The 21,701-nt window shown below is 39.2% G+C and overlaps 1 protein-coding gene, 1 long non-coding RNA gene and 1 pseudogene across 2 annotated transcripts; all 3 read left to right on the plus strand.

Moving 5' to 3' along the window:
• Nucleotides 1–4,303: 4,303 nt before the first annotated feature.
• LOC112202493 lies at nt 4,304–6,822 on the plus strand. The gene is made up of 3 exons (XR_002937397.2): nt 4,304–4,822; nt 5,892–5,998; nt 6,559–6,822. It is a non-coding gene; the product is annotated as an uncharacterized LOC112202493 (long non-coding RNA).
• An 812-nt stretch (nt 6,823–7,634) lies between these two features.
• On the plus strand, nt 7,635–11,102 carry LOC112203529 (L-type lectin-domain containing receptor kinase IX.1). The gene is made up of 2 exons (XM_024344489.2): nt 7,635–9,506; nt 10,860–11,102. Exons 1-2 carry the CDS (start codon nt 7,635–7,637, stop codon nt 11,100–11,102), a joined length of 2,115 nt encoding a protein of 704 aa, XP_024200257.1.
• An 8,257-nt stretch (nt 11,103–19,359) lies between these two features.
• On the plus strand, nt 19,360–21,333 carry LOC112166239 (annotated as a pseudogene).
• The last annotated feature ends 368 nt before the right edge of the window (nt 21,334–21,701 follow it).

Below are 21,701 nucleotides of genomic sequence, written 5' to 3' on the forward strand. Positions count from 1 at the left end.
CCTTCTATTATTTTGGGGCTGAATTTGGGGTTTTGGATCTAATTGATTGGTTTGATTTGGGATGGGTGTTCCTTGTCAAATCTCATCAAGATTTTCAGAAAATCCAAAACTCTTTTGCATGAAATTCATTGAAACCCACTTGATTAGTTGCAATTGTATTGGTGTCGATTGCTAAGTGAAAAAGGAGCAGAAGAAGAAGACGAAGAAGAAGAAGAAGGAGGAGAGAGAGAGAGGCACTTTGATAGGCCTGAAGGAAGAGAAAAATAAAGAACAGAAAAAAAAAAAAAAAAGACAAACTAAAATTATTATAGACCATTAGATTGATTATAGCCACGTGTCAAAATTTGAAGAAAAGCTTAGGTAAGTTAGGAGGGGAATGAGCTTGGGAGAGGATCCTCTCCCTGAAAGAAATGTCTAAAAGACATTTTATCTCTGGGAGTGAGATGATGGGACTCAAATTGGCAATAAGATCGATGTTCTAAAACATACCAACACGGTATGTAAGCTTGACATAGAAATATGGTACGTGTTCATAAAGCTAGAGCTAATTCAAAGGATGAAGAAAAGAAATTTATCCACTGGGAACAACGTCCAATTAAAAGTAAATATTTTAGTCAACTTTTGCATTCGCATACATGGGGACTCTTATAGGGCTCTTATAGACTAATTAGCTAGGAATATCATATGTGTATGGTTCGCAACTTGCGCAAAGAATCGGATTTTTCTTCGACTAGTTAAAGACAAATTTTTTTTTTTTTTTGGTATTAGTTAAGACTATTATTTGAAGGCAGAGTGGTATTACCCTGTCTAGAAACATGATAGAAACATGATGAAATTAATTGATACCTGACATTGAATCCTAATTAGTTGTTTGAAATTTCTCCCGGGCACCCCACTCTCATCAATTATATATACTACGTACTACAACTCGCGCCATGCTGCGGTTCCCACCCCCTCCCCCCCCCCCCCCCCCCCCCCCCCCCCCCCCCCCCAAATTTTGTCTGAAATGTAGTGACAATTATAAGATAAAAAATGTTAACCTAATAAACGTTAATTGAAAGTGATATATCTTTACATATTACAAATGGTGTCTGAATCAGACTTGTACATCTTCAAAAATGAGTTTTGATCGAGCAAAAGTTGGTATTTTAACCAAGCTCGTATATCTACTTTTTTTAAATGATGGTCATTCTAACCAAACTTGTTCTTTATGTACAAATTACAAAAATTGTTAGTTGTCATCAAAATATTTTACATTCACACTTCGAACAATAAATCTACATAAATTCTTCAAACGTTTCTTCAGTTGGATCATCTGTTAACTGTTGTTAACTCTTCATCTGTGTTGATGAGAAGTTCATTAGTTTTCTACATGCAGTGAGCTGCCACTGAAAGATCGGGGTAAGATAAGGAACAAAGGAATGAAGCTGTAGAGAACATATAATCTTAATATCACAAATCATGTAAAGGACAGTAATATATTAACAAATGGAATGTAAGAATGAAGGTAATTAGATTGTGCATCAAACTTCCTACCAAATAAAAGAGAGAGCATTGAGATAGCAAACAATTTAGGGCGTACAGTTGGGGCTATAAAGGTGCTATATGTTATGTGCTAAATGCTATGTGGCATGGATTTAGTGATCTAAGGAAGCACCAGGGGGTATACTGACCGTATGTATTCCAAGAACCTTTAAATTAAGGTTTGCACACTGAACTCAGATGATTAAGACATGCAAGGAAGAAGAAGAAAAAAAGTAATCAAACAATCGAATAAATGAGGATTAAGACATGCAAGTTTTTCCCTTGTTTCGATGGATTAGAGCACCACAAAGATATATGAATCAATGCAAATAGTATCAAGTGCTATAGGCAATGTCTAGCAGATCACGCTTAATTTTTATTAATTTTTTTTTCATGCCTCCTTTTAGGGGTCACTTGTGTGGAGGCAATACTAAAAGTAAAGGTCATGTGACACTGAAAGTAAGCTTTGCAATATTCACTTCATAACTCCAAATCTTTTTTCCAGATGCAAATGACCACCAAAACAATCAAATGTTATAGATATATCCCCAGTTCCTAAAGTGTTGAGAGGTATACCAAAACGAATACACGCCCTTTTAGAGTTATCTAAAATTGTTCAGTCCAATATATAAACACGGGCTCTTCTAAAAGAATGAGATTAACAACTAAACCTGCAGAAAGTATTAGTCATCATTCCTTCTGTAAACACGAAAATCCTACAACGAATGAAAGAAGGACATGTGTACAAAATAATATATTTTTATTAATGAATTTGAGGGTTACAATCTCTGTAGATGCTCTTTCACAAGAATCGCCTCTTATTCGATCTCTGACGTTGATTTGATCCAAGGGTGGCGAGCACTTGATCTTGAATCAAACGGTTGTAGTGTGAACTTCTTGCTACGTTGACGATTTGAGGAAGACAATTGACCAAGGGCTGTAGAAGCTTGATATTGATCAGATTTAGGCCACGAGTGGTGTCACGTGGTGAGCGTTCTTCGGATTTGGTAGGGAATGAACCAGCACATGTGTTTGGTGCTTGTTGATTCTCCACGAGTTTGATGAAGAACTTGTAGAGGATTTACTTTGTTGACGACTTGTAGAAGGCGGTTGATCAAGGGATGCAGAGGCTTGATCTTGATCTGATTTAAACCACGAGAAGTGTCACGTGGCGAGTATGGCTTTGATGGCCGATAAATCGACACGTTTTCTTGGTGCTTGTTGATTTTCCGCTAGTTTGACAACTTCTGAGCTTGCAGGTGATTTCCCTTATTTGTCTGAAGTTGGTGAGGTGAGGAGACCGACTATTTGGCAGCTTGATGGTTCTTCACGAGCTTGGGAGACTTCTGAGCTTTGGAGAGGTTTCTTCCGTCTGCTTGCATCCCTCTGTCTGTCGTCGTCGTTGGTATACTTGACTCAAGGGCGATTGATGCTTGATCTTGAGTTGTATGATGGCCACGAGGGTTGACGCGTGACGAGTGCTTTGGCTTGAGGTTGATGATGAACCGGCTATTTTGCACATTTTGTGGGACCCACATGCCGACTATGTTTGTTCGGTCATAATTTCGACTGTTGACCGAATTATTTAATGAATGTATTTTCATTAAATTTTTGGTGTCTACACCTTCTAATTGGTAAGCTTTGCAATTCAAGTTCACAAAAAGTTGGATTAAATTCAAAACAGTTGCAGCTACATTATTGGATTAGAACATGAATCATTGAGTTTCGACCCATGGGTTGGCCAGCCGATGGATTTCCTGCTCATCAGTGCATCATATCAATCATGTATGTAACTAACTAACTAACTAACTAACTAACTAACTAACTATATATATATATATATATATATATGTATGTATATAGGCATATGATTGGTAAATATACACATCAAAACTCATTTGCCTAGCTACACGCACAGATACATTACATGACTGATGTCAAATGCATATATATATATGCACACACACACACACATTTTGAAATTTACATCTCAAGTCAAGTATGTCTTCATTGAGGGATTTTTACGAACAATTGGAGCTCATCTCATCTCCTCCTAACTTCTAATGAAGCCATAAATCAATTGTAAACCCCATATCAATATCACCTCTAATCAATCTTTGGACATTGCCATCTCGACCTTAATCAATCCAGCTTATATTAATTCAATAAGAGAGTTCATAATGTAGACTAAGACACAATCAGTTTACAGTACAACCCAAAATCTTGAGTTTTCTCTCCATTAAAAGCAAATTTTCAAAGCAATATAGCAAAGTTTCACCCAAAACCCCAAATCCAAACGAAAAAATTAATCTTTAAACACTGCCTCCACAAATTTTCCTACTTTCCGAGATTCATAACCATCATGTTCTTATCTTTTCCAAATTCTCACTTAGTAAAAACCCTAAAAGGTCACAATTTACAAATTACAAAAGATTCATATGTTTCTCAATTTTCCCATAAAAAAAGACAAATAGAACAGAATGAAAAAATGACAGACCCAGAATTCCTCAACAGTAGAGCAGGTGTAGATGGGGTGAATAGAGCTGCCTCAATCCTCTTGTTGTTCGGTTTAGGAGGAAGAGGGGGGAAAAACTCAGTCTGGGAGGCAAAAGGGAGAAAGGGAGAGGAAAAAACAGGACAGTGGCAGAGCCGTAAAAAAAGAGAGAGGGCAAAATAGTCTTTTTAGCCAAGAATGAACAGTGATGCCGAATGAACAAGCAACTCATCTTATATATATATATATATATATAATATAGGCTATGTTTGGGGGGGGGGGCTTTTTAGCTCCCCTGCTTATAAGCACAAGAGGACTATGCGTTTGGTTAGCTGACTTATGCTCAGCTTATTCGAAAAGCCACTACAGCTTCTCTCGAAAAGGAGAAGCTGCCTGACCCCAGCTTTCAGAAGCCAGAAGCCAGCAGCTTACTGTAGCGGTACTTACTGTAGCTAAATGAATGTTTCAAAATGACAGATTCTATCCTCCCTTGGGAGAGGCAATTACGGATTGCCATCAAGCCTTCGAGATGAGATCAGAGGCCGCACAACATTTTCATCTCTATCCCATCTCCACTCTCCCTCTGACGCCGCCGGGCTCTCATCACAGACGCCGCCTCACTCTCCCTCTGACGCCGCCTCCCTCTCCCTCTGACGCCGCCTCAGCCTCTCATCACGAAAACCCCAAGCACAGAGCAATCGAGCCAAACACCATCACATCATGACCTGAACCCACATCCTCCCCCAATTTTAGATCGGGAAGCCAGCTTTTCTTCATCCTCTCTTTACTACAGAACGCATCCTGGTGAGGAAAAGCTAGTTTGTCTCTCTTAGTTTTCGATCTCCCAAATCAATTTTTCTTTCAGCTTGGTTGAATAAAATTTCAAAAACCTGTTTGGGTTCTAGTATTCATTTCAATTTCAAGATTATGTGTGTGATTTACAAACTTGGGTTTGATTTCTGGGCAACAAAACGTACGATTTGGTTGAATTTGTTTTTCAGACTTCATGTGCTTGTGATTTTGTTTGATGGGTTTAATTCCTCTTCTATGGTTTTGGTATTCAAGCTCTTGTATTTAGTATTCAAGCTTTTGGTATGCAAGTTGATGTGGTTTTCGTGTATGATACATTATAATCTTGCATCTCGGGTTTGATTGCTTCTGATAGGGTTTGCATTTTATTGATGCTTTTGAGTGTAAGAATTTGAAATGAATGTGAACAATTGAAATTGAAATATGAACAAAAAGGAATTGAAATATGAACAATTTGTGTTTGTTATAGTGTAACTGCTCAAAAGTAGTGCAGGGCTAGCTATCCTCATAGCTTAGAAGGATATATATATACACTTTTAAGCTACCCATACTTATAGCTTAGAAGTACATGGAGAGAGAGAGAGAGAGAGAGAGAGAGAGAGAGAGAGAGAGAGAGAGAGAGAGAGAGAGAGAGAGAGAGAGAGAGAGAGAGAGTTTAATGCTTTAGCCAATTAATAGGCATCTCTGGTTACAAGAGGCAGCAGACGTTATGTATCTGCATGCTGAAAAAATTGCAGCAGTACACTACAGCGTACGTTCCACACTACCATGTATGAAAATTATATATTATCATCTAGCTTCTTTGAATCTTTTGGAATGGTTTCAGTGGAGCAATCATGTTATGTTCATGGTTCACACAAAAAAATGAAAAATAAAAATGTTGATCGATCATGGTTAATAACCAAAAATGATTAATTATACCCCTTTTCTTATTTGGTTCTATGGTTGGGTAATAATAATGAGCTTACTGTTTGCATTTTTCTTCTGAATACATAATCCAAGCTAGACAATTTTTCTTCTATTTGGTGCAAGTATTAATAGTAAATTGTTGATATGCATGTAGGTTTCCCAGCACAGGAAGCTAGCTAGCAGGTAGCAGAAAAAGAGATCAGATCAGAAAAGTGGTGCAGGTCTCATATTATAGCTAGTAAAGGCTTGCAATAAATTGGGGTACTGTTTCTTTAATCCTTGAGGAGATGAATGCTTCTAATATATGTGGTTAATTAGAGAGAGATCGATACTTCTTGATTTGTTAAAGAGTTTGTTAAAGAGTTGTATTATGATATCTTTTTTTTGGTCTGAATAATACTTCATTAAACAAAGCAAAGAGAACAAACATAAGGAACCCAGAAAACATCTTAAACAAAACAAATTGATTTGTTATATGACTGGAGGGTTAATCTCATGCATATGCACATTAGCTAGTTGCAATAGCTTATTATTAAAAGCAAATTCAAGAGATTCCTTATTCAAAGGTTTGCTAATGTATGAGCTGAGGTTGAGCAATATTTTCCTTCTCTGGCTAACAGACCCAGCTAGCTCCTATTGATCTTATCAGCTTGTCTAGTTTAATTAGGGGAACACATGGAATTAAGGCAATACAGTCTATGTCTATATGTTACTTTTGTTAATGAACTCAAGGTTGTTTATGATCTTTCAACCGCATATATTTATTTTATTTTTATTTTTAAATAGCTGGGTCAGCCTAACCGTAAGCATATTTCTCGTAGGTGCTCAAATGGTGATGAAGAAGAAGACAAGGAAGTTGGTTGGAAATACCTTCATGGTGATGTTTTCAGACAACCTTCAAACATACCACTGTTTTGTGCCGTCTTGTTCAAGATCCAAAGACACCGATCTGGAAAACCTCGGAAAGGATGTTATTCATCATTCTTGAATTATTGATATGGATTTTGAAATACCAAAGTTTTGTACAGATACTTGATTAGATTCAAGCAGATCCTATTTTTTCATTAGTCCATTTGATCAGAGAGAACTAATCTGCATTTTTTGATATGATTGGTTGTTCTCTGGTCACTTCTCTTTGCACTTGATTTGGTTGGATGACAAAATTTTCGCAGTTGGTTTGTTTGCTAATTTGTTTAGGCTCTTTATATTTGTAACATATTTGCTTACTTGATGCGAACCAAAAACCAATTGTTATTAATGTTACTAATATATTTGTATAAGTTATTTTTAAAATTGTCCAATATTAATCATATATGGTCACCATGATTTATAAAAATTGAAAGTTAACAAAAATTAATAAGAACATAATAAAAATTAAAAATAATAACAAGAGCATTTGAATAACTTTGTATTACCAAACAATCAAAGCAAAATAATCTCTCATGTCCAATTTAGTCATTCCACAAACAAAAAGCACAAGTCAGTTTGATTTACCAAACAGCTCTTATAAAAAGCCAGTTTACCAAACTCAGCAGCTTTGCTTTTCAGCTACTTATTCTCAGAAATAAGCAGAAGCCAGCTTTGCTTTTCAGCCCAGCCATACCAAACATAGCCATAATATAATGCCGAATTTAAACTCATATATTATATATATATATATATATATATATATATAATATAATGACTGGTTACAGTTGAGAAAATTCAAAGGTCGTGGAGCATGTCTTGGAGACTTGGAGCATATACCAACGTAACTGGGTCTTGGGTTGTTCGCTGCAAAAATAATAAATAAAAATAAGCAAAATTAATTAGTGTAATGGTTAGAAATTTTCTTTTGGTAGAAGGAGAACTATATATCTAATATCTTGTACATACTATCTCCCCAAAACAATCAGAAATGGCTGTCAACAACACATTGCGGTTGTCCCTAAAGCAGCTTCAATTGCTTCTTCTTCTCTTATTACTGTTGCCCTTCTCTGCAACTCCATTGACCTTCAATTTCCCCAGCTTCCCCCTTAATGTTACCGCCAATATATCTATGGAGGGAGATGCTTTGCCCGATGGGTCCCTCCGCCTCACCAAGAGTACCGTCGACGTTCAATGGGATCAAAGCGTCGGCCGAGCCACCTACTGCCAACCTTTCCTACTCCGCCAAAACTCCACTAGAAAACTCGCTGATTTTACCTCAAGTTTCACATTCGTCATTGACTCCGTTGGCTACACCATGTACGGTGATGGGCTGGCCTTCTTCCTGGCGCCGGCCGGCTCCTTACTAAACAACAAATTAGGAGTAGGTAGCAGTTTTGGCCTCCCTTTCAACATTACCCTTGCAAGCTATTCCATGACGAGCACTGAATACCCATTTGTGGCGGTCGAGTTTGATATCTTCCCTTCTCAGGAAGAATCGAGGGATGGGCCTATAAACTACACTCATGCGGGCATCGACATCAACTCCCTCACGTCTTATGTTACCGAGCCATGGGATGGTGGTATCAGGGAAGGAAAAGAAAATAATGCCACAATTAGTTACAACTCCACCTCGGAAAATCTCAGTGTTGCCTTCACTACGATTCAAAATGTAGATGGAGACGAAGTCCAGTTGATCAAAAGTATGTATTTCTTGGTTGATCTGCTTCAATACTTGCCCGATAGGGTCATAGTTGGGTTCTCTGCTTCAACTGGTGCCTATATTGCTCAGCATAAGATCGTCTCATGGAATTTTACTTCAACTCCTCTGGTTGATGATAATGCACCATCGACCACAAGGTCCAACAACGATAGAGTCAGACTAGCGGTTGGATTGGGTGTTGGTGGATGTCTTACCTTGGTTGGTGTGCTGGCTTTCGTTTGGTCCATCTTCTCCAGGAGGAGGAGGGAGAAAGATGGGGAAAGTAGTGATGATGATACCAGGGTACTTAATGATTTGATTCCTGAAGAATTCGGAAAGGGGACAGGCCCTAGGAAGTTTTCGTACAATGAATTGGCCCTTGCAACTAATAATTTTGTACAGGAAGAAAAGCTTGGGGAGGGAGGGTTTGGTGGAGTTTACAAAGGGTTCATCAAAGATATGAACTCGTATGTAGCTGTTAAGAAGATATCAAGGGGGTCTAAACAAGGGCTGAAGGAGTATGCAGCAGAAGTGAGTATCATTAGTCGGCTGAGGCATCGGAATCTGGTGCAACTCGTAGGTTGGTGCCACGAAAAGAAACTCCTACTTGTCTACGAATTCATGCCCAACGGGAGCTTGGATTCTCACTTGTTCAAAGAAAAGAGCCTGTTAACTTGGGAGGTAAGATACAAAATTGCACATGGATTGGCCTCGGGATTGCTCTATCTACACCAAGGATGGGAACAATGTGTGCTGCACAGAGATATCAAATCCAGCAATGTTATGTTGGATTCCAATTTTAACACAAAACTTGGAGATTTTGGGTTAGCCAAACTTGTAGACCATGGAAAGCTCTCGCAAACAACAATTGTGGCTAGAACCATGGGCTACATGGCTATGGAATATGTTACAACGGGAAAGGCTAGCAAGGAATCAGATGTCTTTAGTTTTGGAGTTGTTGCTTTGGAAATAGCTTGTGGGAGAAAACCCGTTGATTCGAGGTATGAAGAAAAGCAAATCAATTTGGTGGAGTGGGTTTGGGAGCTCTATGGAGAAGGGAAAATTATCGAAGCAGCAGACCCAAAATTGTGCGGGGATTTTGATAAGAAGCAAATGGAGTGCTTAATGATGGTTGGGCTATGGTGTGCTCATCCAGATCAGTGTTTTCAAAGGCGTCACTGAGGCGAGCCCGGGGCGCGCTCCGGTGTGAGGCGACCAGAAAAAGCCTCGCTGGATCAAACTCAGACGTGCTGCTGGAAAAGCGGTCGCCCAGGCGAAAAAAGCGACGCCTCAGGCGGCAGTGCGAGGTAGAAGAAGACGCGAGGGTAATTTTTTTTCTTTTTCTTTCCGTCAAAACTACGTCGTTTTGACTTTTTTTTTTAAATTTCCCCATACGAAGTCGACATCTATCACATTGACTCGTCTACTTCTATCAGATTGAGAAGCAAACTTTTTCTCTCTTCTTCTTCGTCGTCGGCGACCTCCGACAAGTCGCAGGTCACTCTGGTCTCTGTGGCTTCTAGCGAAGGAAGGCGAGAAGAGTTCCACATCGAAACGATGACGAATGAGGCGTCGGGGAATCTGGAGTACGATTTCTATTGGAAACCAAAAGAGTGAAGGTAAGCTCTGTAAATGAAGTTTTTTGGGATTTTTGGGTACTATGTGCTGAAGTGGGTATCAATGGTGTTTGGTATCATCTGCATCTCATATGGGTATGAGAAATTTTTGTTCTTTAATTGTAATTCTAGTCTCGTATTTGAGTTCTTTGTTTGTAACCAATTTTGAAATATAAGAAGAGTTGCCATTGACTTTTTAATGTGTTTAAGCTTGAATGATGAAATCAATGTCCAATTCATGGTGTTAATTGATCCACGAGAGTTCTATATGTTTGAACTTCAAGAGTTCTATATCTCGGTACTCATTATATGCTTCCTTGTGCCCTCAGGCAGAGACCATTGTGAGGTCGAAGATGGCTTGGATTTACGGCCAGCAGAGGAATGTCTCGGCTCAGTTGCTGCGTCTCTTTTTCCATGACTGCTTCATTGAGGTAAAGAACTCAGATTCTTCATGACTTTGGTGTTGAGTTTTTTTGTGATATGGCTTTAATTTCTGGTTTGAAGTATCAAAATATAAGGATATATGGATTCTTGAAATTACGGATTTCTTGATTGTTTGTGGCTGATCAGCTTGGCATTGAATGTGGTTTGGGGTTTTGCTCAAATCGGTTTTAGTTGCTCTGCTCTTAACCATTGAAATTATTTCTTGACTCTTGTAATTTAGGGATTTCTTGACTCTTGAAATGCTTAAAATGTAGCTTGTTTCTTTGGATTTTCCTATATGGGTGTTGTTTGGAACCTTATTTAAGTATATTCATATTATTTATAAATGTAGTGTATTATTATAATAATTACGGGAAAAGCGATCGCCTCAACGCCTTGAGGCACTCGCCTCGCGAGGCTCTAGGTGGTCGCCTTCGCCTTCGCTTTCGCATTTGAAAACACTGATCCATATCACAACTCTAGGCCATTGATACAACAAGCAATCCAAGTGCTTAACTTCGAAGTTCCATTGCCCAATCTCCCATTGGCGATGCCAATGGCCTTTGCACTTCCATTAATAGTACTCTCGTTGTCGTATATTGGTGACACTACTGGAGGTCAAAGTGAGTCTTCAGGATATGGTTCTACCATCAACTCCTCACTGCAGCTAACCTCATCTTCTACCCCAAATTCTAATCCATTAGCAACTATTCAGTAAGCTATTTGGTAATCTGTATTAAGCTTCCCTATTCTTTCAAAAGTTTTGTACCTTGTTTATTGTCCTGTGATGATATATTTCACAACTTGTTCTTGGAATTCCTGAAGAATCATTGTACTTTTCGTTTTTTTTTTTTTTCCTATTTCTTTATCTTTCTAGCAAGTTTGTACTCAACTTCTGCGCGCGTCCCTATAATATTTGTCATCGAACCCCGGAATTTGGTCATTCAGCAGAATACAGTCTTGGTATGGAAGACGCCAATCCTTCATTTGTCGAGTGCGATCTACCACGTACCAATAGTCCAATATGGCCTTTGTACCGGTTGCTTCTATCGACTTGTAATATTTTTATGGGGCCGTGACCACTTATCCAATTTAAGACTAAAAATTGCCCACTTACTCCAGCAAGAGTTTTTTAACCTCATTTACCCAATCTAACCTCTTGTGACAGTTTTGCCCCCTATAATAACTCTTTCCTCTCAGACTCTCTCTCTCTCTCTCTCTCTCTCTCTCTCTCTCTCTCTCTCTCTCTCTCTCTCTCTCTCTCTCTCTCTCTCTCTCTCTCTCTCTCTCTCTCTGTGCCGCGCACCACCTCCGGCTTCGGTCTCTCTCTCTCTATCTCTCTGTACCATGGCTGCTCCGGCGCCCCACCTCCGGCTTCGGGCCACCACCTCCATTAGAGACGATCTCAACCGTTATGGGTCCCCCAAGCCAGCCCCAAGATTGGAGCACTGCATTCGGATTCGAAACTCAACCCCCGAGCGCCGCCGTCACCCGAACCAGGCTCTCTCTCCCCCAGACTCTCTCTCTCTCTCTCCGGCACCCCACTTGCGGCTTCAGGCCAACACCTCGATCGATCCACCTCCGGCGTCACCAACAACCAAACCACAGATCCACCGATCCAAAGGCCCACAGCCACAACTCAGGCCCCAACTCCGATCCGACTTCGAACCCAGCCCGAAAGGACTCCGCTCCAACGTCTCTGTCACCCTAAAACACGCCCCGACGACTCCTGCGTCTGCCTCACAGTTCGGTGGGTGCCCAGATCAATTCCTGGGTGCCCAGAGGAGTTTTTTTTTGTTTTTTTGGTATAATGAGATTTTTTTTTTAATTTTTTTTTTGTAACTGTAATGTATTCATTTTAGTTCATTTGAGGGCAATAATATGATTATTGGAGGGTACTAATATGATTATTGGGGCAATAATATGATTATTAGGAGGCAATAATATGATTTTTGGGAGACAATAATATGATAATAAATTGATCAATTGTGCCTGTAGTGTGTTCATTTTGGTTTTGGGAGTTCATACAATTCACTGGACGGCAATAATATGATTATTGAAGGCAACAATATGATTTTTGGGAGGTAATAATATAATTATTGGGGGGCAATAATATGATTACTGGGTATTATTGGGGGGTAATAAAATCAGACGCATGAATCCGGTCACCGGTCTGGTAGCCGGATTCGGGATTCCGGTCACAAATCGCCGGATTCTGGTAACTGGTCGCCGGATTCCGGTAATCGATGACTGGATTTCGATCACCAGTCACATGATTCCGGTCGCCGGAGTCCGCTGCCGGCCACTAGTCACCGGAGCACAGCATGGTGGAAGATGACTTTTCTCTCTAAGTGAGAAAGAAGGAGAGGGTAAAAAGGTCCTAAAAATAAATAAAAAGAATTAATTGGATAGTAGGGAAATAATCTCTTAGAGTGTTTTGGGTAAATGAGGTTAAAAAACTGTTAGTGGAGCAAGTGGGCAATTTTGTTGTTAAAATTGGGTAAATGATCATTTTCCCTATTTTTATATACACGGTTTTGGTTACTCCTTTTCCCTTAACCAAAACAAATGTAACCTATGGATTATTTTCTAGGGATGGGCAAAAAAGACCAAAAATTTTAAAAATGAGTTAAAGTTGGTCGGTTCGGCCTGATTCAGTCCAGACTGGATTGATCTGTGATATATCTTTACTGGAAATTTCAAGACTATGAAATCATTGAAACGAGACTGAAAACTCAAGAAACAGACCCAAAAAATTTCGATTTAGAAAAACATGACTTGAGACTGACCCAAAAATTTTCCATCGAGTCTAGTCTCAACAGTAACTAAGCTCGACCCTTGGCTAACCCTATTATTTTCCTTAAAACTCAAGTACATTGGATATGACAAAAGTTCATATATCTAGCCTTACATGACACCAGCCAACTTGACAAAGTCGTGTTGGTTGCATTGTTTCATCATATATAAGAGAATATGATTATCATGATTAGTTTAAAAAAAAAAATAATAAAAATAAATTGCGACACAATTAGATGATGACCGGGTCGCTGAGACTGGAAAGGATTGTATGCACCGACAGTGCAAGTGCACTGACGGTTATTTTAATCTCTAAAAAAATAACAGCCACTCATGTAATCCACTCATTTATATATTTTAATATCAAAAAAATTACATCCATTCATATTGCAAGTATCCATGCACTGATAGTGCATGGAATACACTCCCCTCTCAGACCAAATCCATTATAAAATTATGGAAACCACAATTCTGCACAGAGGTATGAACATGAATTTCATGGAAACCAGATTTGTCGATTATAAAATTATAATACATGGACTAAAAAAACAATCTATGTGGAAAATAGTCAAAATACATAGTGTAACAAGAATACTCATTACTAAACACAAATTTTGGTCCAAAATGTCCAGCATGGGGTTAGATAGTGTACCACACTACCACTTGATTAGCAGTAGGTAATCGTCAAAGTACTTATTCATAGTGAACCTAATAAGTACTACCCAACACCCACTTGTCCATTGTGATGACATGGTTTGACCGAAGATGGGACAATTTGTTAACATAAATCAATAATAAAGGCAAGATAAAATGACAAGAGAACTTTATATAATTTATATACATAAAAAAAACCCGTCTCTCTACTGGTGTTCATCCCTGATCTATTGAGGATCTAGTCCTCGATGTATTAGACCCTCAACATCAATCCTTAGGGCGCTCGTCACAATTTTAGTTGTTTCTACTTCCTTTTCTTCAGGGCTCGCTCTGTGGAACCATGGTTTCAACTTTCAACATTAGGCATGTCTAACCTTTGATGGCGGTGTTGTAGCTCTGCTACTGTCAATCGAGATTTCGGACAGCGATTTTGCAGTCATTTAACTTCTGTTGGTGGCGGTGAACCTAAATTTACTCGTTTACTGGTCATTTGGTCGGTAAACGACAATTAGTTTCACTTTTTAATTTATTTCGATACTTTTTTTTTTTAATAAAGGGCTGATGCGGCCGCCCTCAAGCCTTGTTTCGATACTTTTAGTGGCCCTAAAAGTTAACTTTTTGTTCGGGTCAAAATTTGAGAAAATGTTCTTCATGAAACTTGTAGAGGACGTTAAACCGAGAGCGTGCATATGTGGTACGTAAAAATTGGAGCTCATATGGGAAAGTTAGAAGCAAAATACCAAAGTTACTGTTCATAATAGATAGTATATATTTGAATTTTTTACTCTGGGCCGCTGAATTTCCTTTTTCTTTTCTCTCTCCTTCCCCCGTGCTCTTTCTCTCTCCTGCAACTCTCTCTCTCTCTCTCTCTCTCTCTCTCTCTCTCTCTCTCTCTCTCTCTCCACCTCCAAGCCACCTGACGGCGTGCAACCGGCATCGTTGGCTACGTATCCTCCTCCTCTCAACGCCTACGGTGGTATTTCACTGCATCATAGCCTGAAAATGAAGAACCAACACTGAGAAATATGCGGTTACTGTAGCAGTCTAGCAGATGTGGTCAACGCCGTTTTCTCTCGAATCCGGCCACCTCCGGCCACAAACATAGGTCCATTAGAAGCGCATTGAGACACTATTCATGCTCTCCAAATCTCTTGCATTGATTTGCAGTGTGGAGGAAGAAAGCATAATTGGAAGATTTCACTGTACAATCGGGTTGCCTAATTGTTCGACCACTTCAAGGTATTTTCTGACCTTGTCACAGTTGAGAAAGTTGTTAGGCTTGTTGAGTAGGTGTTGCTACCAAAATTTGGTGGCCATCAGAGGTGGTGGCAGACGGCGCGTGGGGCCATGTGCGTCCATTGGGGTGGCGCGTAGGGGCGTGTAAAACATGTTTCTGGCTTTGATTTTTAGCTATTTAAATCCTATAATTGTTGTAGAGGTTGAATATGTGATTTTGGTGAATTTTGGAGAAGTTTGACATTTATTGTGAATTTCCGAAGTTTGGAGTTTCGGATGTCGATTTGTGGGAATCCGACCTTCGGATTTCCCTTGTTTCCAATATGGAATGCTTTAATCGACGGATTGATATTAGTAGTGAAGTTTGGCTTTAATCCGGAAAGAAATGGAGATGTTGGTTTACGTGGGGTTTTCAGGATTCATTATAGAATCGTATTTATTTGTCGAATTGTTGTTTACGGAATACAATTGTGTATAGAACGAGGTACTGACTCATCACTCGACGAGGATCCTTACGCTTGGATACCACGTTAGCCGTATACTGTGAGTGGACGTTTGATTTTAAATAATGCATGCAATTATTTTCTGAATTAAGAATTTATTTAAATTATCCTTTTAAATTATTGAGCATATTATCCGAGTTTTTAAAGATTGAATTATTTGTTCGATTGGACTTTCGGATTAGAAATTGTTATGCTCAATTTTAAACTCATGATTTAGAATGATTTTCGACAAATTATTTTCCGAGGTGATTTCCGGAATTGAATATTGTTTTCATTCATCAATTTTGAGTTTCCCAAAAGATCTTCGAAAATGGGATTTTCGTTGGGATTCATGGATTTACTTTAACCTCGCATATTGGTTTATGAATTTGAGAATATTTTGGCGTGCGGGGTCACGTCAGTGATATATATTATTTTTCTCGTGAGATTTGGGGAAGCTTTATTGGTTTTTTGGTTTTTGTTTGATTTTAACCCACCATACCTGGGTCGATATATTTTATTGCTAGCTAGCCTATTAGTACTCCTCCCCGCTTACTCTGTGTTTGTGGGTGAGTTGAGCAGAGCACGGGATGCTCAAGAGTGTGGGACACTCCGACCCGAGCCTGGGAGGCTCCCTTACTCGTATGGTGATGACTTCTTCCCCATACTCTGTTGTTTCTTGATTAGCGGGGCTAGTCAGATCTTGTTTAACCAACGGGGCTGGTATGTTCTCCCGAGTTTTCGAGCTTAAATAAATGTGTTTTACAAATGTTGCATGCATTGTTTTTTTTTTTTTATAGAGGAATAAATGTGGGAAAGTATAAACTCCCTCTTCTTTACAATTATTGATTTTTGTCCACTCATGCTAACGTTTTTATCTACTTTCCCCTGGGCTCTTCGATTTCAAATGCCGAGTCTGCAGAGTAGCTGGTTCAGCATAGTAAGATTCGGGGCATAGCAGCTGTTGCTATTGTTTTCTATATTGTAGGTTATTTATTGAACCTACTTGTATCTTGAATTCTTTTCCTCCTTTAGATTGCTCTGATAGAGTGCGGGACAAATGTTGTAAAGTTTAGTAGCTACAATTGCGTATTTGGTTTATGTTGTATTTTCGGATTTCAGTTGCTTTTGTGGAGTTGTTGGGATTTGGGGAGCAGGGTAGCTCCAGAAGAATAAGGATGGCTTATTAGAAGTTTGAATGTGTTTCTACAGGTTTTGGGTCGTCCATTTTAGGGGTGACTCTGCAGAATTTTTGGTAGAGTTATTCCTAAGGTGGGCCCCACAGGGCCACCTTGGATTTCAGGGTGAAATTCGGGGCGGGTCCTATCAGCGCCTCAGCGGTGTTGCTTGGTAGGGTCTGGTTTTGATGGATTTTCGTGGTGAGTTCACGAGACATGTAGAAGATCTGGGTTTGCGACCTAGGTATTAACAATCTTAAACTATGCTTTGCTGGAAATTGGTGGTGTCTCTGTCGCGGGGAGCATAGTCTCTGTTCGCATTCAAAGGCAAGGAGAAGGAGATTGGGCCTTGGTTCTGAGGTGGTGGGCTACCTAATTGCAAGCTCAAGGCAATAGAGTGTTGACTTAGGCTTATTTTTGGCTTATTGCCTTTTGTGACTTTTTGGATGTTACAGTTGTGGCAAGCTCTTTGCAACTTACTATTATTTTCGTACATCAATAGATCTCTAGGCAAACTTACTTGTTCAATTGCTTTGAGTCATGTACCATTCACTAGGTTACCATACTCTCTTGTTAGTCGCTTGTTTAGAGTAAGTGAGCTCATTTTGTTTGCAATGAAGGTTACCTATCAGTTTGTTTGGTGGCTTGTACCCTATATGATTCTAGTATAAGACAACAATTGATGTATGTGTCTTCTGGCTATGGATAAGTAATCAAATTATCTATTCTTTAAAAAATTAATAATGAGGAAGATAAATGACCAAAATTTATTAACAATAAATCGTTGTGGGAAACCCACTCTAATACCGTGATAAAATAATCTAAATTTTTTAACCAAATAACAATAAAAGAGGCAAAGATCCTTAAATGAACTCTATTACAAGGTTTCCATTTCCAATGCCGGATAATATTGCATATTCTCACAACTTTGAGTTAGAAGTAAGTTTTCTATAACTCATGTATAGTACTGTAATCCTACTTATAACTTTTTCTTCTACATCAATGAAATTATTTTCATTGTGATAACTTAAAATAAAAAAATGTATATATGGCACCTATGAAGAGACATAGTTGTTGTTTCCTTGCAAAGAGAATCTTAGGTACGGCAGGCATGTCACGTGGTTGGTATGCTCAGACAATCAGGCCCATGCAGGGGGGGTAGTGGGGAGGTGTTTTATGTATTTCATTTTAATAAAACATGAGTAGTTTCGGAACACAATTAAGAGATAGAAAAAATATGATTGGCTGGATGTACCAACCACGTGGCACGCCTACCCTATTCAAGACTTTTTCTTTCTTGCATTGCTTCACCATAAGACAAATATTAATGATGATCAATTAAGAGAAAATAATTGACATAAGGTGGGTGATCCCAAATAATTGTTGAGAATGTTCCCAAATAGTCCTCATGAGTCATGAGGACAGAACATTAATTTTTTTTCTTTTCATATCTCTCCTTATGTGACAACTTTTCTATGTCACATGTAATTAAGTCAAAATATATATTTTTTAAATTATATGGCTATGCCACATTAACTCATCTAGGTAGGATCTACCTAATATTATTTTTCTACAAATTTCTCATTTTTTAATACTTTTTTAATTTCTTTTATGATTGTACGTCTTTTGTGCATTTTCTGCTGTTTCAACGCCTTATAGGTGCGCCTTCAACCCCTCGCCGCCTAATCACGAAAACTGACGCAATAAAACTGGAAAATTACTCTTTACACGCCTCAAGACGCACCTCTTTTAATACATTGATTGCTCATCCTTCTTTGATTCGATTTTAGGTACTTCTTAATCTGCTTCAACCAAAATATGAAGATGACGAACATTAGAGATGAAGAAGAGGAGGATATATGTTAGCCAATTTACCCTCCTTGTGTTTCTACCGAGTTGACCACTAAATGTTTTTCCATCCTTCTGACGCTAATAGCAAATTTCCCAAAACGGCGACATGGACGGGTTGATTTCCACAACGCCAGATCAACGGCAACAGACCCAGGTGGCTGTGGTCGGCAGAAGCTTCCTTATATTTAATCGTTGAGCAATACTGAAATACATACCTTGAGGGCTTGACTTTGAGTCCTAATTAGTTGCTTGAAAGTTTCTCCCGGGAACCCCGCTCTCATCAATTATCTATACTAATATTAATAGAACAGGCTTTGTTAGCCAAAACTAAAAAAATGTACTAAAATACCCTTAAAATATTAAAAAACAAAACACAATTTTCATTCTACAGGACATAATCGTCAAAACACTAAAACAATAAAAATATATATTAACTACCCATTTTTAAATTGATAACCACCCACTTTTCCACACCCAGAGGGTGTGAGCAGTTTCTAGTATTATATATTACTCTTGGAGACATGGAAGTTGAAACATAAACGGGTCTTGGTTGTTCGCTGAAAAAATAATAAATCAAAATAAGCAAAATTAATTAATACGGTACGACTATATATCTAATATCCTCGTACATTTCTCCCCAAAACAATCAGAAATGGCCGTCAAAAACACATTCCGATTGTCCCTAAAGCAGTTTCAATTGCTTCTTCTTCTCTTATTACTGTTGCCCTTCTCTGCAACTCCATTGACCTTCAATTTCCCCAGCTTTCCCCTTAATGTTACCGCTAATATATCTATGGAGGGAGATGCTTTGCCCGATGGGTCCCTCCGCCTCACCAAAAGTGCCGTCGACGTTCAAAAGAACCAAGCGTCGGCCGAGCCACCTATCGCCAACCCTTCCTCCTCCGCCAAAACTCCACCGGAAAACTCGCTGATTTTACATCAAGTTTCACGTTCGCCATTAACTCCGGCAGCAGCCCCAAATTCGGTGATGGGCTGGCCTTCTTCTTAGCGCCGGCCGGGTCCTTTCTGAACCCCACATTAGGAGAAGGTAGAAGTCTTGGCCTCCCTGTCAACACTACGCTGGAAAACTATACCATGTGGACTACTGAATACCCGTTTTTGGCGGTCGAGTTTGATATCTTCCCCAATATTATCGTTGATTGGGGTGTAAATTACACTCATGTGGGCATCGACATCAACTCCGTCAGGTCTAAAGTTACCGAGCCATGGACTGGTGGTATTATGACAGGGAATGAAAATAATGCCACAGTTACAACTCCACCTCGAAAAATCTTAGTGTTGCCTTCACTACGTTTGAAAACGAAGTCCAGGTGATCAAAAAATGTTATTTCTCAGCTCATCTGCTCCAATACTTGCCCGATAGGGTCATCGTTGGTTTCTCGGCAGCAACAGGTGCTCTGACTGCTCTACATAAGATCAATTCTTGGAGCTTTGATTCAACTCCATTGGTAGATGAAAACAGCACATCAATTTTACCTGATCCAAAGGTAAAACCCAAGTCAGGAAATGCCAATGTTGGACTAGTAGTTGGGTTGGTTGTTGGGGGAGCTGTTATCTTGGCTGGTGTGTTGGGTTTTTGGTTCATCTTCTGCAGGAAGAGGAAGGAAACAGCTGATGAAAGTAGTGATGATGATATTGGGATACTTCATGATTTGATCCCTGAAGAATTCGAAAAGGGGACAGGCCCTAAGAAGTTTTCGTACAATGAATTGGCCCTTGCAACTAGTGATTTTGACAAGGGACAAAAGCTTGGGGAGGGAGGGTTTGGTGGAGTTTACAAGGGCTTCATCAAAGATATGAACACGTATGTAGCTGTTAAGAAGATATCAAGGGGGTCTAAACAAGGGCTGAAGGAGTATGGAGCAGAAGTGAGTATCATTACTCGGCTAAGGCATCGGAATCTGGTCCAATTCATCTGTTGGTGTTATGAAAAGAAACTCCTACTTGTCTACGAATTTATGCCCAATGGTAGCTTGGATTCTCATTTGTTCAAAGAAAAAAGTTTGTTAACTTGGGATGTAAGATACAAAATTGCACATGGATTGGCCTCGGGATTGCTCTATCTACACCAAGGATGGGAACAATGTGTACTGCACAGGGATATCAAATCCAGCAATGTTATGTTGGATTCCAATTTTAACGCGAAACTTGGAGATTTTGGGTTAGCCAAACTTGTAGACCATGGAAAACTATCAAAAACAACAATTGTGGCCGGAACCATGGGCTACATGGCTACGGAATATGTTACAACCGGAAAGGCTAGCAAGGAAACAGATGTCTATAGTTTTGGAGTTGTTGCTCTGGAAATAGCTTGTGGGAGAAAACCAATTGATCACAGCTATGAAGAAAAACAGAGCAATATGGTCGAGTGGGTTTGGGAGCTCTTTGGAGAAGGGAAAATCATTGAAGCAGCCGACCCAAGATTGTACGGAGAATTTGATGAGAAGCAAATGGAGGGCTTGATGATTGTTGGGTTATGGTGTGCTCATCCGGATTACAACTCTAGGCCTTTGATACAACAAGCAATCCAAGTGCTTAACTTCGAAATTCCATTCCCCAATCTCCCATTGACTATGCCGGTGGCCTTTGCTCTTCCATCATCACTGTCGATGTCGTATAGTGGTGACACTATTGAGGTCAAAGTGAGTCTTCAGACAACTACCATTAACCCCTCACAGTTTACCTCATATTCTGTCACAGATTCCAATCCATCAGGAGCTTGATAGTAAGCGGATTTTATATTGAGCTTATCTAGTTTGATAAATTAGTGAATTTGCATGCTAATCTAAATTACGCTCTTTTTTTTTTTTAATAAAGCCAGAATGGCTATTGCATACCATTCCATTGCTATTTAGACAAACAAGAAGATGTGATAGTACTCACAGTGATACATAAAACTAGATTACTCATTTGACATTAAATACATCGAAATAGCATAAATCCACTATCAGTACTACTCCAGAAGATTCGCTAGAGGCAAAAAGTGCAGTAGCTCCCTTAAAAACTTAGGAAATTATTGAAAATGGACTAAATTACTCACCTAGAGTTGCCTAAAAATAGGGAAATAAAAGAACATAGTAAAGGAGGTGCTTAGTATTG

The sequence above is a fragment of the Rosa chinensis genome, chromosome 5, assembly GCF_002994745.2.
Source record: "Rosa chinensis cultivar Old Blush chromosome 5, RchiOBHm-V2, whole genome shotgun sequence".
NCBI lineage: Eukaryota > Viridiplantae > Streptophyta > Magnoliopsida > Rosales > Rosaceae > Rosa > Rosa chinensis.